Genomic DNA, 22,995 nt, shown 5'->3' with positions numbered 1-22,995 from the left:
TGGAGCGTTTCTCTTGATCTGCAATGTGAACCGGTTTTCTCCTAAGTTTAGCAATAATATTTTTTAAATGTCATCTTTTCCATTGTGCACAAAAGAATATTTTTCGAGCGTGGAACTACCGATTGAGGGGAAACTATTATGCAATAAATTTAGTGTATCAATCGTGATTGTTTTAAATAGAACTTTTTATCTGTTACATGATTTTAATGCATCTAATTATAGTTTATTCATGCTCAAAAATATAACGAACCTGCAATCCGATGAAAAACAAGGGATTTTTTTTTCGAGAGCTTTGCAACTATCCCAAACACTCCTGTTTCAAGTCTGCCTCGTCGTGCCACCATATCCATCTAAGCTGATTTTTTGTTTGTAATTGGTATGTTCTTTCAGTGTTTGCTCTATTCAGCATTATCAACGACTAAACAAGCGTAACATTCTAGGTACTACTAGTAATAACGAGCATTGCTGCCGTCTACTAAACCGCTCCGCGCAAAGTGAAGAGAGTGGGAAAAACTAAGAAGCTACTCGTCATTTCATTATGTTACACATCGAAGGAACAGAAAACAAACAGTCAGTTCATGTCAAGAGTTTTTCATCTTTTTTTTTCAAAATTTCTGTTTTCCACGTTTTCTCCCTTCTTTAACTCTAGAGTTTGTCACAGCATCGTTTTGTTTGTTTGAGTTCAAAACATCTTCGTTTGATCCATTTAAAACATTTTGGAGATAAAACATTGTCAGTATAATTGTTCAGTACGGTTTAAAATATTTTGATGTATTACTATCGGTAGTTAAAATTCAAATATTTACAACAAATATGTGCATCTCATTAATGAATACCACAATACGTTTGATCCTAGGTCACAAAATGGCCCTCCTCAGCTCGGCTGGAGAGGGGAAAGTAAATGCTATTTTCTACGGTAGGATACCAGGTAGAATGTTTCCTATCTACGGCTGGTGGATAGTAGCTTATACTAGGTAGCTTCGCCGCTAGGGGTATTTGGGTCGGTTCCACCGCTTTGACTATGGAAGCTATTTTTTCGCTTGACGAAGGCTACGTTCGGTGAACTGCCAGGCGAAGGAGATGTCTGGAGACACTGTTGGTGCTGACCTAGCGTGGCCGAGTTGAAGCTGGACTGCTGGGATAGTATGAAGCTTTGCTGCGAGGCCACATTGCGAGTTTTGATCAACGGTGGGTTCTTGATCGAAGAGGAAAATGCAAATCCCCTTCGTAAAGTGGCTCTACAAATGAAGGACATGTTAGGCTCGGATGCAAATTTGCATTTGAAATACAATACCTTGTAGGAGATGGCGGTGGGTAGGATATTCCTCGTTGACTTGGAGAGAGTAGCACCATACCGGAATGAGAATGAGTGGCTGATGTTCCCGGTACCGATAACGTATTACTGTAAACAAAACTAAGTTTATGGAATGAACGTTTGCTACACTACATAAGCTTATGTTTTTGAAAGCAAGTGTTTACCACTTACCTATTTTGTATGGAATTTAGATTAAGATTGGGCATGCTTTGTCCTAATCCACTGTACGGCTGTACGGTTAAAGAATTCGACGACGATTGCACTGTTGTGACGGTAGATTTTACTTTCCTTGGTCCTACTAAGCCAATCTTGCCCGGAACTGAAGCACCAGCTACCCCAACAATCCCACCCTCGTCGCTAGAGAGAGAGTTGGCCTTTTCGAAATCTATCGATACCGGCTTGGATTCGTTGAGGTCGACGGAACCGCTATGGCTATTATTCAAGCTGCTGACTCTACTTCCTATAGAACTGTTTAGAGGCGATTTACGAATACTGAGACTGTCGTTGTTGATGTTCATATTGCTGTTGATACTGCCAATGTTGATGATGTTGCCATACTGGCGCACGTCGGCAACAATTCCTTGTTTCAGTCGGGTGTAGATATGTTTCGCTTTTGTGATCGAGTCGTACCAATTTTGAGCTTTGGAGCACTGCAATGTGAAGGCAGCCACCACCATCGACAGTTCGTTTAGGTAGCAACAAAATAAGGTTTGCTCCTTGATTTGGACGACTAACCGATCTGTCATGTATGGCTGTCGGACGACCTGGAATGTGTAAAAGAATAATCATTAGGTTAATATAAAATTAAAAATAAACTTGATTAATGTGATTACAGCGACAGCTTGTAGAAATTAACATACAGGCCTAAGTTAAGGGTACAATAGGCGGGACACGTTGTAAGAATGCCGGACGTTCATCCCACAAAAAATGACGTTTGCCTTAAATTCGGACGGTACAAGACGCAATGAAGGATAGCGAATTACACGGTTAGAAAAAGTAGTGTAAATTTCTATTACTATGATGCACATAAATGGAGCGTCACATATCATACAAGTTTACATTATAGATCACGTAAATTTATGACACATGTCATGAGATATTCGTTAAATTGTATGTAACCGACCACCTTTCAAAGCAACATTTCTTGCAAGTTGCAGGTTTACGTGAAAATGAAGTTTGGCAAGCTATGCTTAAAGTATATTTATTGAAGATGACTTTTCAACATAATTCATGACTTTATATGAGTTGAATGTCAGAATAATGCTTTCAAACAGGCTTGCAATTGCTCATTACAGCTAAAATGCTAATTTTTGGAATTATGAAACTATGAGATACTATAATGATACTTATTTGTAAGAAGCAAGAATGGGTGGTAAAGTTTGTGTTTGACATACACAGTTTATCAATTTTGCTTTCAGAAGGTCACAACTAGCGATTTTATGATCTCTGATTGCTCGCTCATCGCGTCGCTCATCGCGTCGTTCATCGTTACAGCTAATCGCTATTGTGACTCTCTGAAAGCTAAATTAACATGTTTTATGTATCATACAAATACATTACCTTCTGTTCTTGCATATTGTCAATAAGAAATTGCTACTCATTGGTTGCTGCGCTTCAACAAACAGAGAGTAGCAATTACAGAGCTGTATGTTTTGTGGAAACTGACATTTGTGCTATAGCAGTTTCACGCTAAGGCTTCCTTAGAGTATCACCTTAACATATTTCATAGCTTCATAAATCCGAAAAATAGCATTTAAGCTGTAATGAGCATTTGCAAGCTTGCTTTCAAACACACCTAACAAACATTGGAAGCAGAATAACAGCTTATTCAGGCAAACATATTATATGCTTCTTCAGCTAAAAAATCTACCTTTAATCAGCACAAAATGTTGGGTTACTATTCAACATTGTTCTTGCAGAAGCAAATAAGGCTGTGTTCAAATTTTCAGTTTAAAATTAAATCATAGCGACGGATCAAAAGCTATCGAACAACCACACCTGACTTTTTCTTAAAACCAATATTAAAACGATACAATACTCCTTAAACTTTGCAAAAACGCACAGATTCGCCGTGTTTTGACGTAGAACTACATCTTTGTCGACTATTCTGGGGTGCAAATCAAAAAATATGTGTTTGGAAATAGTGTTAGGTTTTGAACGCTTGGAACTTTGTCATTTATAGATGAAATTAAAATCCAAATAAGCCAATCGATAGGATATTACTTAACGAATCTGCTGAAGTAAATACTTTTCCAATTTTCAATCAAATAATGGCAACCTGATAAAAGACATGAACTTTGACGATCACCTTTTGTTCGATTAATCAACTAACAATTAAATTAAATTAATTCCACCCGCTTGCCCAGAAAAAAATTGTTCACCCAGGTCATTTTGATAACATTCTGTTAGTGATTTATCATTAACTGACTTAAACAGTAGTAGTAGTAGTACTGCCTCTGCTCATCATTGGATTCTTTGCTCGACTGTTGAGCTGTTCAGTCCGTATTTTCGCTCGAGTTCTCGATTCGATTTTGTTTCGTTTTGTGCGTTCGCGTTGCGCCATGGAAGTCTCGTCACCTTTTCGCGTTCTGGCAAGTTTACTTGAACTTGCAAACACGAAACAAATGGCACCGACAAACCGACATGAATGACCATAACAAAAACAATAAAATTTCTGACCAAAGCACACTAATGACATCTGGCTCCGGGTTCGAAATATTTAGCTAAGCCATGAGCCCGCATGCAAAAGTTATGAATTCGTTCGTGTCTGATCTATTCTGGACAAATTATTTTTATCTAGATCAAAAAATCCTATGGTTTTGACAGTTCGGGTCACTGCACATTTAAATCGACCGTTTACGATTTTCGGGCATAAGTCAGAATTAAGTGTCATGTCGGTTTGTCGGTGCAAATGGTGCGTAAACGTGCCAATGAAACAGCAGCGTCAAGCCCAGCGCATCGCAGGATGACGCCGGAAAACGCGTACTGCAAGCCAACCAGTATGCAGTACTCCCTGAAGAAAATGGTGATGGTGATGCCGTTCCCATTGCAAGAAGAGAGCGGATTCCCCCGCTTTTCACGGCGGTGAAGGATGTTGCCAAGCAGGGTGCCGAACTGGCAAAACACAAGCTGCTGCCACGCTATAAGTTTTGCAGCATCGGTACCAAAATCATGTGCTCCAGCCTAGAGGAGTACAAACAAATAGGATGGATTATCGTCGTTTGAGGCGGCTGTGGTGAAATCCGAGCTGGAGCGGCTTGGGCTCAAGCCTGAGGCAGTGTACCCGATGAACCGGTGATCCAACCACAACACCAGCTTCCGTGATCAGTTGTTTCTGGTGCATTTCACTATGGAATCCACCAGTCTTGCGGCTCTGAGATCCAAAATCCAGGACCTGTTTCAGGTCATCATCAGTTGGGAGCATTACAAGCCCCAACATTGTAATGTAACGCAGTGTATGAACTGCCTCTCATATGGCCATGGCACCAAAAACTGCCAGATGAAGACAAACTGCGGCAAGTGTGCTGGAACTCACTCAACTGGGTCATGTGAGCAAGATGATGACATCGATCCAACGTGTGTCAACTGCGGTGGAAACCCCCAAACCTCCAATCGCGGATGTCCCAAGCGAGTTAAACTCCACTCCACATATCCGTTGGAAGGCTACAATCAACAATCAGCCCGGTCGCCTCCGTAATCATCGTTCGCCTCCTGTACTCACGGAAGTCCAGTACCCAGCTCTCCAGCCCCGTCGACATGTTCCAAACCTAGCCCCGCTTCCGGTCAACAACCAACAAGCCAATCCTGCGAGTATCCAGATGGTTCCCAACAATCGGACAGTTCAGCATCGTCTCGCTGCAACTGCGGTCCAGCCAATTCCAGGTTCATCCACCGCTCTTGGTTTATCAAACGCTGGTGCAATCTCAGGTGAACCTGTCGACGATTCTCCGTTCACCTCGGAGGAACTTGTGACGCTCGTGGCCGAGGTCATCATCATCATGCGCACCTGCAAGACTCGATCTGAACAGCTACATGCTTCCCTGTCCCTTTTAACTAAGTATGGACCGTAAGGCCATCAAGATCGTTAATTGGAATGCTTGCTCCTTGATAAGCAAAAACATCGAGTTTGTTGACTTTCTCAACGAACGGCACATCGACATAGCCGTCATCGTCAACGTCTTCCTTCCCAACTATCGGCTCGTAAGGCTTGACCGCACCAGCTCCAGAGGGGGAGTGGCCATCACAGCGAGACGGAACATCAGCTGTCGGCTACTACCAAGCTTCCAGCTGAAAACTATCGAAGCCATCGGAGTTGAGGTGAGCGGTATCGCTTGGTCCAATCACCATCATCGCGGTCTACTGCCCCAAGCAAACCAACATTAGGGACGGCTCGGCCGCAGTCCTCCGAAGAGACATCATCAAGCTAACACGACGACGACAAAATTTCATAATCGCTGGCGACCTGAACGCCAAGCATCAAGCCTGGGGCAATAGTCGATGAAACCAGAATGGCACAATCTTGTACAACGATCTGCAGGAAGCCCACTACAACATCCTTTGTCCGGACACTCCCACCCGGTTGAGTTGATCTGGAGCTCATGCCACCATCGACATCTTCATCAGCAACATTGGCGATAACATCTCTCAACCTATCGCCTATCAGGAACTGAGCTCGGACCACTACCCGGTGGTGGCTGAAGTGGGTTCCTTGGCCAATAGGTTTCAAGTTTCCCCGCAAAATTACCATCCTGTCAACTGGCAGCAGTACGAGCGCTGTGTGGACAAAGCAATCGACTATGACGTTCTACCGGAGTCGTTCGAAGAAGTCGATCGGTGTCTGCAAACCATCGAAGAGGCGATATCCCGTGCCAGGGAGCAACACGTACCAGCATCCAGACAGGTGAGTCATACTCTGAACCTTGACAGCCCAACCAAAGATCTTATCAGGCTCCGTAACACCATTGGTAGGCAGTTCCAGAGTTCTGGGCTGCCCCACTTGAAGACCAATGTCAATAGGCTAACCAAAATTATCCAGGCCAGAATGGTGGAACTCAGAAATAACAATTTTGCCAACAAGATTCGTTCTCTCCCAGATTGTGCAAAACCATTTTGGAAGATGACCAAAATTTTGAAAAATAAGTCGAGACCAATCCCTCCGCTTTCCTCTGTGGACCAGAACTTGGACCCATCCCTACTCATAACCCCAGATGAAAAGGCCAATGCTCTTGGCCAACATTTTGTGATTTCACATAATCAAAACCATGGTGAGCCCCCATGGGCCTGGCGTACTGGAGGCAATGTGTAGAGTCGCCGACACCCCCGTAGTAGTGCATGATGATAGTAGAATATCGGCTGATGAGGTGATAGCAGCTGTTAGAAGCACTAAAACATGAAGACCGCGGGTATGGATAGTGTAGTCAACCTCGAGTTGAAAAACTTGAGTATTGCCTTCTTCAACCATCTTACCGTTATCTTCAACAAATGTTTGGAGCTTGGCTACTTCCCTGAATCCTGGAAGTTAGCCAAAGTGATTCCAATACACAAGCCTGGCAAAGATCCTACCAGTGCCAAAAGCTATCGCCCCATCAGCCTCTTGTCCTCCATCTCGAAGCTATTCGAAAAGTTGAAACTCAGCCGTCTGCTGGTATTTTCAAATGATAATAACATCTTTCTCAAAGAGCGATTTGGGTTTAACCAAATCGCACGGGTTACTAACATCATCAAGCGGAATAAGTCCGTTTCCAATACATCTGCCATGGCATTGTTGGACGTCGAAAAGGCGTTCGACAATGTCTGGCATGATGGTCTAGTGTACAAGCTGCATCGATACAACTTTCCGATCTACCTCGTGAAGATCATCAAAAACTACTTGTCGGGCAGACCATTCCAGGTCTACTTGAACAATGTCCCCTCTGATACGTTCAACGTTGATGCACGGGTCCCTCAGGGTAGCCTGCTTGGGCCTATCCTATTCAACATTTTCACGTCAGACGTTCCTCCCCTGTCGGGTAGTGGTATCCTGTCAATGTTCGCAGATGACACCTCCATCATCTATAAGGGTCGAGTGATCCGTGCTCTGGCGAGTAAACTACAATCAGGCCTGGATGTTCTATCCGACTATTTCAAGAGCTGGAAGATTTGTCCACCTTTTGAATATGGTATGCCAATCTGGGAGAGTTGTGCTAAGTGTCACCACCTAAAGCTTCAGAGGATCCAAAACAAGATCCTCGGAATGATTCTTAACAGTCCACCGCAAACTCGTAGTTAATTCTGAGATTCACCACCTGGCCGGTCTTCAAACACTCGAGGAGCGAAAGACTTCCACGCTGGAAAGGTTCAGAGTCGCTTGTCTGCGATCAAACCACCAGATCATTCGTGATTTGGCATTTAGTTTAAGTAGTTAGGTAACTTCCTGTGCTCAAGTAGGTAGGTTATCAAATTTTTGAATTCTAGCGAAAACAATCCCATAAAGGGTATCCTGTAAATTAGCGCTAAACGCAATCATCACATTAGAATAACCAATTTACTAGAACAAAGATGAAGAGCCAAAGACTAACCAATTGAAATGTTAAACCAAATGATGAAACTTAAAAAACCAGAAAATAAACGTAAATTTTACTACTACTGCCTCTGCTCATAACCGCTTCGGACGGCGTGGCACTTGGTCCTGCAGCAAGTCAGCGGATAAAGGAGAATCGCGGCGTGATCACCTTGACAACCTTGAGGTGGGATGAGACTTGGGTCCCGTATGACTAATCGAAACTGGGAAAAGTTATATATGAAAAACACCCCCTCCTATAACGACAACCCGAAAAAGACATGGACTTTGACGATCACTGAGAAAAGTCACAGTATTCTATTTTGCATCATTCTGCTGTAAAGTACATAATGATGATGCATGATAATTGTATGTTATGGAGAACAAAGTGGTGCTTTAACCCCGTATGATCGTTATACCCCTTCCTCCCCTACTTCGCTGACATATGAACCAACATTTTGTTCAATATTGAAAGTAGGGTAGACTTCGGCCTAATCGCCCATTTTGGGCCTATCGAGCAGAAAACATCAAATAAATCCATGATTTCAGAGTTAACAAGTCAATTATGCGTTTGGTACGATACTTTAGTTAATAAGCTACGGAAAGAAGTAAATGAGAACGCGTGATATCAAGGTTTGTACTAATTATTCCCAAACACAAAAGAAGCACTCCAACCGAATCAATTTTTATCTTCATCCGATAGACCGAAGTGGCGTTTCAATGGTGTTTCAATGCGTTAGGACGAGTTTAGAATTCGTAGGCCGAGTTTGGCGTCAAGAAGCAGTGTTAGACTTTTGACAATATCTCAACGATTGGTTTCTCTTTATCAAATCGTCTGGTACATACAGAAAAGTTAATAAATTCTGAAGGCATCAGTAATAATAACATTCCGTTTGGTACTAAACTGCGCGAGATTAAGAAAAACTAAGTGTGGGTTGTGCTTAATAGGCCGGAAATGGGGTAGTTAACCCTACCGTCTTCTGATAGGGAAAACAACTGCCTGTTGCTGTTGCTGTAAAATGCAACCTTCACTATCTTCTCTGCTTCAGAGACCTAATTCAAAACTAATGATGGAGCTGCTGAAAAAAATAACGCATTTTTTGCGAATTGTTTTATCCCACAACATGCATGGCGTTTTTGTGTATTATACTGAGGTGCAAATCAACAAAAAATGTGTAACGAAATAGTGTCAGTTCCTATTGTAGTTGATGTCGAATTTAGTGCACATTGATCACAGCATAATAGATCAACATTGATCAACCCTATGTGGTTATGTAGGGAAAATTCTGTCAATTCTTAATTTAATGTAATAAATTTAAATACATTATCTCATGCGTAAGATAAACGGTGGTCGATTATGCTAACATGAATTGTCGTCGAGAACCATAACGGAAACATTGAAATAATTGAAAAATTTAAGATAGAGTATAATAGTAGAAAATGCATGACATACATCAATTTGGCGTAGTTCTACGTCATATTACGGTCGTGTATAGGACACAATTTGATAGATGTTTTTTTAGTCCGAGGAGCGTAGTAACGGTCAAGCGTCTAGAATGAACTTCCAAAAGAAGCTTCTGTTAGAATATATTTAAGAAGCTTCTTCTGCAAGCTGCTTATATAATCATCTAGAAGCTTCTTTTATTTAAATTTTCTTCAATGCATGAATAAAACTGTATTCTTCTTAAACTTCTTAAGTCGTACACGAAATGAGGTTAACTTGATACACATGGTACTAATTTCCTCTTTTCCAGTTTCGAAGCAAATAGCAAGGGTGCAAAAGTTGGTGCCAGTAATTTCCACATTATGAAGCGGGAAAAGTGAAGGCTTAAAGCAAATGATTTAAACATTGCTGTCTAACGCAATCGAGAGAGCAGTGGAGGGGGGATCAGAGTATTGGCCCGAGGTAGCTGCTCAAATGGAAACAATCAACTCTTTCTCACAGCAGGTTTGCATCGTAGCTGTAGCAATGGGTAAACATTTCAAATATGAACGAGAATGTATGGATAGTGCATTTGTATGTTCGTGCAAAATTGAGTACATTTGTATGCTATCCTTTATGATATGATGAATGTATAACTTCGTGTAACTACTGTATGAGCTGGCTTAATAAACTTACCTTCAAGTTTTCATGTTTGTTCTTTTTGCATACCAGCAGAAAGTCGGTGAGTAGAAAACAGTGTACATCAATCTGAAAATTGGAAGCAAATTAATTGCGTGAGAAGCTACACAAGAGTTATAGGTCATGGATTGCATTCCGAGAAGGAACGTACATAATAGGTGTTGTATTTCTCGTACACCTAGCTAGGTGAAACGGAAGGCTATAAAAACAGTAGAGAACGAATTCTCGATCCCAGGCTTAGCTAGATGAGATTTGAAAATGTGTTTGTGTTTATGTATTTATCTGTTTGTAATTCATTCACCGTTTTGCCGTAAATGTCTAACCAAATTTGTCATTTTCCAAAATACCAATATCGAAGATAAAAAAGAAATAATAATAATAATAATAATAATAATAATAATAATAATAATAATAATAATAATAATAATAATAATAATAATAATAATAATAATGCATAGACATTGTTGCGCCGTTTGGTAGGAAATCTGTAGTAATTGAATTTCTGTCCATTGCATTTTGTTTTTCATTCAATCAGCAAATATAGGGGAAATTGATGTAATGTCGGCCTAAATGCCCCTAATTTGGGCCCATACATAACTTCAGCAATCGACTAAATTTTCAATAGCGACCAAAAATATCCATTAGTACCGTCCCAATGACGCGTTCATCTAGATAAAATTGATAATCAGCAGATTTTTAGCGATGGGCCCAATCTAAGATCTATAGGCCAAGATTTGAGCCATTTTCCCTACATAATTTCGAAAAATTTGAAAATATTATTTTAAACTACATTTATATTTGTGTCTTATAACTGCTATATACCAGAAAGCAACATGTGCACAACAGGTAGATTTATCCGTAATTATTGTGGAATTGAGCCTAACTAACTAAGATTAATGAAATTCATTTATCACTGCACAGTGGTACAGAATAGGAATTTAGCAGGAAAGATACATTTGGAGCTTGAAATTGAAATATTATTAAAAGTGTCTTCAACAAAGTTGTTCCTTAAAGTTATGTCCTCAATTTCGTATCACTCGCTAGGTCAACTTGAATGAGTCATTCCAATTTCGAAATTCCCATCAAATAGAAGGATACCAGCAAAGATGTTCAAATGGACAAGACCTATTAAATGGAGGACAGTTCAGTTGAGTGGCACAAGAATGCCATTTGGCAACCTATTGTTTGCTTCTAATTGACATTTCCATTAGATACATTGTGATTGTTGGCATATAGGCTCAGATAGATTATTCGTCGGTTTCATGCAATATTGTCACAACTCATAATATTCCATTTTTCCGTTCCTTTCTAGCTCGGTACACTTAAAACGAATATTACTCAGAGAGTGAGTCACTTTTACTCATTCGTATGGAGAATATTCTAAAAGCGTGGGTTACTCATGCACTGAGTGACCTACGCTTTGAGAAATTTCGCCAAACGAATGAGTAAAAGTGACTCACAACTGAGTAAAAGTGACTCACTCTCTGAGTTCGTTTCATTTTCAGTGTATTTATTTTTACTGAAATCTAAGAAATATTCAAAACGCATTTTCTTCACAGTCTTTTACAATGATGCTAAACCAACGGATATCATGAAACAGCTTTAAAAAATGTAGTTCTATATGTACAAACAGTGCGGAATAGCTATTTATGCAACAAGATGAAAAATGGAGATTTTTTCACCACAAGTCGTAGATTATACAACGAGGCTTCGAATTTTGCAACGAGTTGAATGCAAAATTGTTTGCACTCAAAAGAGTGCCGAAAAGTAGAACTTTTCGGCACTAGAAGCTCAAAAGTAGTACTTTTCGACACTTTTATTTTAGTTATGAAAAGTAAGCCATTATGTTATTCAAAACAGTGTTAAAAGTGAAACTTTTCAGTAATGAGTGCTGAAATACCTGTTTTGTCACACTGTCCAAAATCCAAAGATCATAAAAGTACTTAAAAGAATGTGTTTTTATTTGGTTTTAGGAAGTTAACTTCTTAAGAATTAAGAATTGAAGAACCTTTTTGCATTCTATTTTTTCATGGATTTGGAAAGAAATATTAGTTTACAACTTATTTTCGATACAGTCCTTATATGGAATTTGATCCATTTTATTTGGAGTTCAATATGCAACAATGAAACAATCAAATTGACATTCCATTTGTTCAATAACAGTAATTTTTAAAGATTTTTAATTGAGTACAGGTAAAGATAAAATTAAGTAAAGTTAACTTAAATAAGTTGCAATTGTCTGTCATAGTTCTGAAACATTAAGATTTGTAATGTCAGGTGCATTTTGACTTTTGAAAAATGTTTTGCCATGATTAACATTAGTAAGTTTCCGAAAGTTGGGTAAACATGTTTGAAACCTAATTTTGGAATTTTTTTTTATTTCAAAAATTGAATCTTAATTTTAGGATTAATTCAAAAACCGCCCAATTTAATTAATTTGAGTGATGAATTGTTCAAATTGCAGTTAAATTTCTGAACTATTAATTTTGTTATCAATAAATTATTGAATGGAGCATCGAAAATAATCTCATTGTCCTACGTCAATAATGCGGTCGTACTTTGGACACAACCTTTAACTCTTTAACTTCTATAAAATCTATAAGGTTCGTTAATTTTTAATCATGAGAAATTTGAGTGAAAAGAGATGGACTAGCTAAAAAAAAAACAAAATTTTAAGAAACACCACAATTCAGTTCTGCAATATTGCTCTAAAATGAGAACTTAAAGAGATAGACAAAATGTTTAGGAGCAAAGTTGCTTAGAATTGACATAACTCATGTTCAAAAATAAGAAAGATTGTTTTTAAATATCAGTCAATTTGAGGAACTCCTTAATGTTGACAAGTACCACAAGACTTCACCGAAGACACCAAACGTCTAAATCTTAAAAGAAAAGTATTAGGACATTTGTCTAAATATGTCTTTAGGGTGACTCTTTGAAAATCATAGTTTGTGTGTAACTATTTTAATTATTTTTTTTTCATGTAGATCATCTTCGAGAGACATTTGAAGCTTCATGCCAGGCTTCGTGTGACGCATATTTTGTTATAAAACATCGTCTGTATCTGTGCTTGTATAAAAGTTATACCCTGTTTTATTTAAGAAATGTATCCAATTGATTCTATAGATGTTAAAAAATAAAATTTAAAACAAAATGTTATTATTAAAATATATTTTTTTTATTATATAGAATGATATGAGCACTTTTAAATGTCGTTAAAGGATATTTTTAATATGTGCCCCATCCTGAGATATTAACATTAAAAGAGAGCATATTTTTATAAGAAAAACTTCAATAATTTCGGGAATAATTTCGTCTTCAATAGTTTTAATAGCTATCTGAAGACAACTTTGCTGCGACACATGAAATTAAAAAATTGAGCAAAACTCTGTTTTTAGAAACACCCTATACCAATATAAGAAAACTGCTCTTAATCTTAATCAAGAAATACTCAAAGTTGCTTGGAATTAGCTGTGCTAGGGGAATTTACGTATTTTCGTCAATTTAAGCAGCGTCCGCGCTTCTATTAGAACATTCTCATCGCCACGCACCCAAATGAAGGATTTGTTTGTTTACATTTATTTTGTGCTTGCCTTCGCCGTTGTGCCTCTCAAAAAATAATGTTTTACGAGAGAACGAAAATCGTTTGAATCCATACTCAACATGATGCCAAAAACGTCAACAACAATCAGCTGTCAAAACAAAACTAAAGACAGTATCGGACTGAAATTTGGCATGTCTGCCTAAATATGAACGGACTACAAGGCACCATAACCTTTTTTGCAGTAGCAGCGCATTCAGGGGGTCAAGGAGGTTACTTTTCACCCCCCATTCTTCCAATCGATAGAATGGTCCAAAACTGTTTGAAACGTTTTTACAATGCTCCAAACTTCTCAGGTGAGTGTGACTATTGTCGGCAGCCTCTTTGTCTTCGGCAACCTTTCCATTTAAACTGCGTGTTAACCAGCTGTTCTATTATCGCTAACTCTAAATCAGCCACATTTTGAGAAAAAAAAACCTAGTAAGTAGGTCGGCACCCATTGATTGTTTTCGGCAACCAGCCGTCATTTACCTTACCACTTTGCCGAAGAATGTCAATGTTATTTTTTGATTTCAATGATAATAAGAACCACCCTAGTATTAATTGACACCAAAATGAGGCTGTAAGGAATATTTTTGTCGAAGCACTTTTCTGCTGAATTCCCATTCTAGACCACTATGTACTTGGGTGCTTCGGCCCTCCAATTTTATTCATAACCCCAAAATATCAAGGTTGCAAATACTCAGTTAAGCTAACACAATGTTTTGTTTTAATTATGAAATAATTAGATGCTATGATGATTGGTTTGGATTGGCGAGTGAAACAAGAAGAGGTTGCAAAGAATGTGTTTGACATATTAAACCTGTTTATTTCACTTCATGAGAGTCACAATCAGTGATTTTTCACACACTCACTCACTCACTCATTCACTCACTCAGCGATCAGCAGTTCGTTGATTGTGACTCATAGAAAGCAAAATTTACAGGTTTTATGTTTCAAACGCATACTGTGTAATCTCTTCTTGCAAGCTACAAGTAAAACATGTCATCATACCATCTTTTGGTTTTATTATTCCGAAAAACATTATTTTAGCTGAAATGAGTATTTGCAACCTTGCAAAATATGAGTCTTTGCATAAATTGGTAAATATGTTGGTTTAGAGGACTGCAAATCGTTTCAAAATTGTACGGGGATTACTATGGAAGCATTTAAACTTTACTTATATCGCTCCAACTTTGGTTCTAGTTGTCCAAATGCTGAAAAAAAATGTGGTTGCTATGACAATCACCAACAAGCCTGTAGTGGTCACGGTCAGTTTGGAATTAAATGTAGGAATGAGCAATTCCACTCCAAGAAGTGGCGCCGGTGGTGTAGTGTTAAGCGTGATTGCCTCTCACACCAAAAGGCCTGGGTTCAATCCCAGTCGGCGCCGCTGGGATTTTCTGAGGAATAAAATCTCTGATCATGCCTTCCTTCGGAAGGGAAGTAAAGCCGTGTTGGTCCCTGGTCTATGGATTGATGGGTCGATAGACAGGGTTCAGGTGTTGGAACTGCCTCCCTGGCGTCGGAAGCATTGGTGCTCAGCAATAATAATAAGATAAATAAGATCGACGGAACACAAATCAAGGAAAAAAAATCCGCTCCAAATGACGAATCGAAAAACTTAATCTTATCCGATTTGCATGAAACTTTGTTTTATTGTTTGTTATTGGCAATGATACACATTTATTGCAATCAAACTTAATTTTTTTTTAATTTTTTTTAGGATAGCTCATGCAAAATGAAAACTTTTGGAATGTTTTAAAATATGGATACAAAAATTGTAGAACAACCTTAAAATATGTACAATAGTAATACACTGCAAAACACCTTCAATTGCATTTTGGAAATTTTGATCAATATATGGAGTCCTTCTTATGTGTAAGGATGAGACGACGTGATACAATCGACAAACATGATTGTACTAGTATTTTACTCTTTTAATCTAGTACGTCGATTGTGGTATTAGATTAAAGAAGTACAATGTTACTACAATCATGTCTGCCAACAAAGATATGAGAAACATGTTCTGAAAATAAATCCAAGGTGGTCCCGAAAGTTGAAATAGGTTATACCACTGACAAACCGACATCTGTTCACGCAAAACATTTAGCTTAACCATGACTACGTGTGCATAAGTTATTATGCGATTTGTGTCTGTTCAATTCCGGAGAAATCATATATATCAGGTCAAACAATTCTATTGTTTTGATAAATAAGATCACTTCAAATTTGAACCCGCCATAATAGATTTTCGAACAAGAGTAAAGGCCGGCGCACAATAGATACGATTTCAGGTTTTTTGACAGCTAGCCCATGCATTATCTGTAAAAAAAACCCGAAAACGTATCTATTGTGCGCCGGCCTTTAAGAGTTAAGTTTCACGTCGATAAGTCAGTGCTGACACTCATGTAAATATGCATGTGCTTCCATTATACATACCTTGCCAAGACTGTCCTTGAATTTGAGATCTCCCTCCAGGAAAAGCTTCCGTCCCTCGGTGGATCCTTGCATGGGTAAACACAAGTCAAACATCGAACTGTATTGTCTGACCATTTTGTCTAAGTTTTCGTTGTTTGAATCCACCACGTCATACGATTCAATACGAGCGTTGATGCCTTTTAGTCGCTCGTTTTCCTGACGGGTAGTTAGATGATTGTTGACACCGGCTACAAACACTTCCACCGAGTGGATCTATGCGGTAAAATTAATGAATGTCAAGAAGGAAAAGTCATTTTAGTTATGCGCTACCAGTTAAACATCGCTTCCGCAATTGTGCCCACACCGTATGATGATGGGATATTGCCCATAAAAACACTCACCATCTCGTCAATCGCTTCACCTTCGTTCTCATCGGTAATATGCTTTTTGATGGCTGCCAGCAACAAACCATACTTGGTTAACCTTTGCATTGGCCGGACCAGGATGTCAGCAAGTCGAAGGCTGATTGGATCGGGTCGGGATAGAGTGGAAGGAAGAAAATAAAATACATCGGTCAACATCAAACAAATCGACCCACCCAAACAACCCCAAAATCAATTAGCCGTATGATGGATTAGTGGTAGTTAGGAAAGCCCTAGGAAGACACCAGGAGCCCGTGACGGTTGAGAAAGACCCACCTACCGGTTGCACATTTTCTGCGACTCACACCAGGCACAGTAGGACATAAAGAGCGAGTTATTCTGGTACAGTTCTTTGCAGTAATACTGGCATGTACTCTGCTCGGCACAGTACTTGGTATAAGGGGTAAAGATAGTAGAGAACTCCATAAAACCGTCCTTGAATTTATACACGCTCATTGGATCTTTGGTTTCCACGCTATCTTTAACCTGTTCAGTTATTCAATGAAGAAAGGAAAAAGAAAAAGAAATAGAAGCCAACGTTAAAGGGTGGGTAAATCACCGCATTAAATTAGATTACACTCACCATCGGATACAGGTACTTCGTCCAAAATTTCAGGTTCGACTCGCAAATATCGCGTATGTTGGAAAACAATTTGTTCTGATCAACATCGGTTAGGATGTTGTGCGATTGGATATCCTCTAAGCATGCTAAAAATAACTGTGGAAGACATGATTGTAAGCAAAGGATGCGATAATGTAATTGAGCACAAGAGATGTTTGCTATTGGTCAGGTGAGAACGAAGAGCATAGATGTTAGTGCATCAAATTCAATGTGTGTATTTTATTGATATAGGTTGTCCTAGCTAAAAATAGGCTCCACGAAATCATCCACAAAATCATCAACAAAAATTCAAACATTGAATAGTATTTTTGAACTTTCAGAAATTGAAATAAAACACATTAGTAGCGAACTGAACTAACATGATTCAAAATTTGAAATTTTTGCTTCACAGTGCCTCAACAATTCCAAATCGGGTTCAGGTTAGCCTCCCAAAGATTTGAATTAATTTGGTAAGAGAATAACTTGGTACAAGCCATTTGAAATTTATATGGACATTTTAATGGAAATTCAAATATTTTGTTCATACCATCATCTAACAATTAAATCTGCTTAAAAAATAAAATAGTTTTGTAAGAAATTTTCTTAGCTACAACTTTTCTTCGCTAAAATATGAGGAAAAGTTATTAATGATTCAATTCACTGGTGTCTTTTGATTATGCTCAAGCAACTGCTCAGAAGGCAACATGGACGTGGACACAAAACTCATGGTTACTACGTCACACTGCAGAATACAGTGTTTCCCACAAAATAGCTGCTTGATAATGACATAAGATTATCAATCTCTTAAATTAAAAAAAAAAACTATTAAATTTCACATTTGGCTGAAAAACGACATACCGCTGAGAAAATTTTCAATAAGAATAGATTTACAACGTTTGATCAGAGCAATATGGAAAAGGCTAGAGGACAATAAACAAAAAGTTTGGTTTCCCCCTACACGCAAACCAAAAATCTATTACAATGAATGTTAGTTCCGTTTCCTATCATCCTCTGTTCATGAACATCGCAGCGAATGTTAGAAGTTGACCTTACAGGCGATGTAATGGTTTTTTGTCTTTTTCATTTCGTGTTCTAGGGTATACGTCCCTAACCTCGGTCTAATATGCAGCCATAGATTACGTTTTTAATCATAACTCATCAATTAATTTACCTGCAAACGATATTCTACTGCTAAATGGTATGCTTAGATATGCTTATCATGTCGTTTGCTATCAGGAACCGCAAAAAGTTGAAAAACTTACTTTTTTTAAGACAAAAACTCACCAGGGAAATGTATGTAATATCGGTCTATTGTCCCCAAATTGGGTCTATTTATGGATGCAACTTCGTCCTATCCTGTTTGATTCTCAAAAAAAACGCTCTTGGTAACGTTTTCTTATGTATTTTTTTTTATCACTATCACTGTTAACTTAATACTCTTCATTCCTCAAAACATTTCTTAGAGAAAATTTTACGAAAACTACATTAAATCACTCAAGTTAAAAATTAAAAATTAAAAATTTCGCTTATCGTCTTTCGACCGCAGAATATCTAAATCAAAACATTGTGATGTTCATTATACAGATTTGGCAGAAAAAATCTCCCTTCCTGTTCGTTCCTTATCATCCAAATGCAAACCACATTGTTGACGTTACTCTTATTGCTATAAGCTGTCAAATGAATTTCATGGGCCAAAGTTAGGAACATAGAAAAGAAATGTGTCCCTAAAGTTGGGTCCATGATTTACTTGTGAAAACGTTGTTAAACAATTAAAATAAACATAAAATATTCAAACAGTAACTGTGAGTTTTACGTCTAGTGTGTATTATCAGGTAATTCCATTCAATAAATGCCATAATCAGGCCATTTGATGATCGTCAGTGCAACCTTCCCATCTTAACCTTAGAAGTCATGGCGGCTAAAAACTCCGAACAGAGTGATATTCTCAACCAGTTTTATTACTTACGAGAGCTGAAAATGTATTGAAATGTTGTGATATAAATTGATTTGTGTGTGGTACACATTTATCAATCATCAGTGATCAATATTTTCCTTATTTTTTGTGTAATATTCCTTAATTAATTATTTATTTGCGTGATAGGCCGAATGAAAGGACTAGACCCACATTACATACCGTAACCCTATCTACGCTTTCGACTATACCAGTAAGCTTGTAGAACGACGCACATTGTAGAACATTGTAGAACGACGCACACACTTGCCTCGAATCTCTCCAGCAGAAAAAGCATACGAAGTCGAGTATGCGAGAAAATGAGCGCTTCATGTTTGCTTTTAGGCTAACCATAAAGGGTGTCCACGATGAAATTGCCACACTATGATATTGCTCTAACTTTTTAACCGTTGGGTAGAATTTAATGAAAATTTGGGTGGATTTAGTTCATAGTGCATTATTTACATCCTGCAAGTTTTAAAGTCCTGTGATCAAAACTCGCGGAAATGGAGTCAAAAGAACAGCTCGTGCGTGATAAAATCTTGCGCATTCATCACGAGAACAAGGATCTCTCTCATCGTTCCATCGCTAAAACGTTGGGAATCGCGAATTCCACGGTGTCGCGAGTAATTAAGCGGTTCGAGGAACGGTTGACCACCGATCGGAAGCCCAGAAGTGAAGGAAAAAGTATTCCGTACAACACCAAAAATCACAACCGCGTAGTTGGGGCCTTCAACCGAAATCCGAACGCCTCCGTTAGGGATGTGGCTAAGAAGCTGCACCTAAGCCGAAGTTTTGTCCAGAAGGCCAAAACTAAGGCTGGGCATCGAACGTTCAAGGTACAAAAGGCCCCTAATCGCGACGAGAAGCAGAACAAGTCCGCCAAAATCCGTGCCAGGAAGTTGTACCTCAACATGCTGACGAAAGTTGAATGCTGCATCATGGACGACGAAACATATGTGAAGGCCGACTTCAAACAGATCCCCGGCAACCTGTTTTTCACGGCCAAGGATAAGTTCAGCGTTCCGGAGCATGTCCGCACTCAGAAGATGTCCAAATTTGCGAAGAAATTCCTGGTTTGGCAAGCCATCTGCACGTGCGGGAAGCGGAGTGCACCTTTCGTGACCCAGGACACGATGAACGGACAGGTGTACATAAAAGAGTGCCTCCAGAAGTGGCTGCTTCCTCTCCTGAAGGCCCACAACGTCCCAACAATCTTCTGGCCGGATTTGGCCTCATGCCACTACTCCAAGGACGTGCTGAAGTGGTATGCGGACAATAAGGTCAATTTCGTGCCGAAAATGTTCAACCCTCCCAACACTCCGGAGCTCCGCCCCATCGAGAAGTACTGGGCGATTATGAAGCAGCACCTTCTTAAACGACCTAAGGTAGTGAAGACAGTCGAGGAACTGAAGAAAGTATGGGTTTACATGCAAAAAACGGTTGATTCACAGGTTGTGCAGAATCTTATGGCCGGGGTTAAGGCCAAGGTGCGGGCATTTGCGTATGGACTGTAAATAAAATACGAGTAAAATGGTAAAATGAAGTTTAATAGTTATTTCTCAATCCCTGAAAATTTGATGGCAATCGGATGAAAACTCGAATTTTGCGAATCAATTTTGTGTGTGGCAATTTCATCGTGGACACCCTTTATTCAGAGGCATGGAGAGAGCAGTGGAGAAAGCACAGGTCTGATAATCGAAGCGTTCTTGGTTCGAGTCCAGTCGGCAATCGGATTCCTATTTTTTTCGACATAACTAATTTACCTCACTAATACACTCTACATTTTTCGGTCTCCAATTTTCTTGCATTGGACCGCAGCTAGGTATATCGCATCCTCGGTTCATGCGGTCTCCACTAACATCCTCTGATGATGAATCCCACATAATTGTTGTAATTGTTGTAATTTCCATATAAACTTCGAATGGTTTGTGCCAAGTTAGTTTCGTACCAAATTTAAGGATGCTGATCAGGACACGATTTGAAGCCGTTTGAGCACTGTGCAGCGAAAATTTCAAATTTTGCATCACTCTAGTGGACACACATTATTTGAATTATTTGTATTGTTTTTGTAGAAAACCCTTTTTTAGTCCTGAAAGTCGTTTCTTATGTTGCATTAAAGTTAACTTTTTGGATGAGCTTCGAAAATATTATTTAAAAAAATTATAAAAGTACTTTATTTCTTATTGAAGTTTTTTTCTGAAAGGACAATCTAGTTTACTTTGTCTCAAACGTCACTTCGATTAAATGTGCCGACGTGATTGGCAACAGATCCCGAATGAAGTCAGGTTTGGCCACAGCACCGGCATGGTGGTAACTCTTCAAATATCGTAAATCTATTAGAAAATGTAATCTAAATTTATCTTCATCGTTAAATCAATACCTTACTGAAGACTTTTGAAGGTTTCTTGCATCATGTGACCTAGCCCGGATGTTCCGGATACCGGTTACGGTGGCCACAATTAACTTTCTCGTAAGAATGGTTAAATGACACATCAAAACACATCAAATTGATGCGTATGAAACGATTCTTCGAATATCTTGCCAATATAGTGGCCTCTGACCTAACCCATATGTTTCAAACACCGGTTCCGGAGAGCACAATTGAAATTCACAAAAAATGGTCTTAATGTAATTTTGCTAATTTCTTTCGAAACTGTGACTTAAATCAGATGTTTCGGATTCTGTTTATGGAGACCACAATTGACTTTATTATATTGATACGTATACATCGAATCTTCTGCTTGTGGCCATTGACCTAATTCGAAAATTATGGATACCCGTACCAGAGGCCACATTCGAATTTCTAATAAATATTATCATGCTGCAAAACAAAACACATGAAATTGATGCGTATAGATCAATTCAGTGAAATATCTGCCATTTTACTAATTTTGTGTGGGCATTTACGTAGTCATCCTTAGAAATTGAAGAATTGTCAATATGACATTAATACAAATAGTACACCCACATCTTTTGACGTAGTACTACGTCTTTGATTTCTATATGGGGGTACACTTTTTGAAAACCGAAAATGGAACATGTAACAAATTAAGAAAGATTTTGAACGTTAATTACTCAGCTGCCCCTGGTTCAATTTCAATAATTTTATCACCAATCGATCAGAAGGATGGCTACGCATCGATAACAATGTTGATTTTCAACAAGAATCTATTGAAAAACTGGCAAATGTCCAAGATTGTCCAAAAACATCGAATTAACTAACCAATCCACCAATTACCTACATGCATATGCTGCTTCCCCAGCACAGTCGTCAGAGAGTAGTAAGTAGACGAAACAAGTCGAAGTGGCATTCGTCTCCGATCCTCGGGCGCGTGCGAATAGGAAGGATGGAATTGCGTAATATTTTGCACACTCATCGTCATACTCAGAACCACATGCTTCCAACAACAACACCACTGTGTGGTGGTGTTCGGTTGTCGAAATTAGTAGCAGCAGAAGCAGTGCTTTCGGCGTGTGGCGTTGAAAATTGTTTTCCAGTAACAACGAAAGACTGCCTGTAAACAGCGAGCTGCAGAGCATAAGCAACCATCAAAGGAGGAAGAAGCTGCACTGCTATTCTATGGATCGGAATCAGAAGCTCTTCGTGAGTCGCTGCGGGTCGGTCATCTATGCCAAGCGTGTCACCCTCGCTCCAAACGACATACAGCTCGACAGCCTCATCCGTGTTGAACACCCAGCTCAGAATTACTCAACCATCACTACAAAACGGTCCTTTTCAGGGGCACCAAAAATTTGTCAAAGTGTATTATTTGGACATTGGTCAAGGTCATCAGTTCCCGCAAGCAGCTAGCTATCAAGGCTCAACCTGGTCTCTATAGAAGGTGTGGAATTGTAGACCTGAATATATTGGTGCAATTAGTTTTTCCTCGGCTTTCATTCCGCACGATTCGTTTCTTTCGTTTAATCAATAACCCTTGTAGTGACGTCGAAAAGATTGTTTCAATCGGCGCTTACATATGAAATTTAATTTGGATTATAGAATTTTTTGTATGTTACCAAAATTTATGAATGGTTTGCCACT

At 39.0% G+C, this 22,995-nt stretch overlaps 1 protein-coding gene across 3 annotated transcripts in view; it reads right to left on the bottom strand.

The window, feature by feature from the left end:
- Positions 1-205: 205 nt before the first annotated feature.
- LOC135707757 (pleckstrin homology domain-containing family G member 5) overlaps positions 206-22,995 on the bottom strand; it is a 376,532-nt gene continuing 353,742 nt past the window's right edge. For all 3 annotated transcript variants that reach the window (XM_065229640.1, XM_065229641.1, XM_065229639.1), the window contains 8 exons: positions 16,982-17,116; positions 16,679-16,884; positions 16,378-16,498; positions 15,998-16,249; positions 9,973-10,044; positions 1,487-2,079; positions 1,295-1,414; positions 206-1,238 (listed from right to left, as the gene is read on the bottom strand). In XM_065229640.1, the coding sequence (XP_065085712.1) occupies positions 971-1,238; positions 1,295-1,414; positions 1,487-2,079; positions 9,973-10,044; positions 15,998-16,249; positions 16,378-16,498; positions 16,679-16,884; positions 16,982-17,116 (1,767 nt within the window). In that variant the 3' untranslated portion in view covers positions 206-970. The remainder of the gene's footprint in view (positions 1,239-1,294; positions 1,415-1,486; positions 2,080-9,972; positions 10,045-15,997; positions 16,250-16,377; positions 16,499-16,678; positions 16,885-16,981; positions 17,117-22,995) is intronic.

This window comes from Ochlerotatus camptorhynchus, unplaced genomic scaffold (assembly GCF_037179485.1).
Source record: "Ochlerotatus camptorhynchus isolate MF236.1 unplaced genomic scaffold, CSIRO-AGI_Acam_v1.1 ptg000317l, whole genome shotgun sequence".
In the NCBI taxonomy this organism is placed as follows: Eukaryota; Metazoa; Arthropoda; class Insecta; order Diptera; family Culicidae; genus Ochlerotatus; species Ochlerotatus camptorhynchus.
The sequence above is the reverse complement of the archived record's forward strand: the minus strand, read 5'-3'. Positions and strand labels throughout refer to the sequence as shown.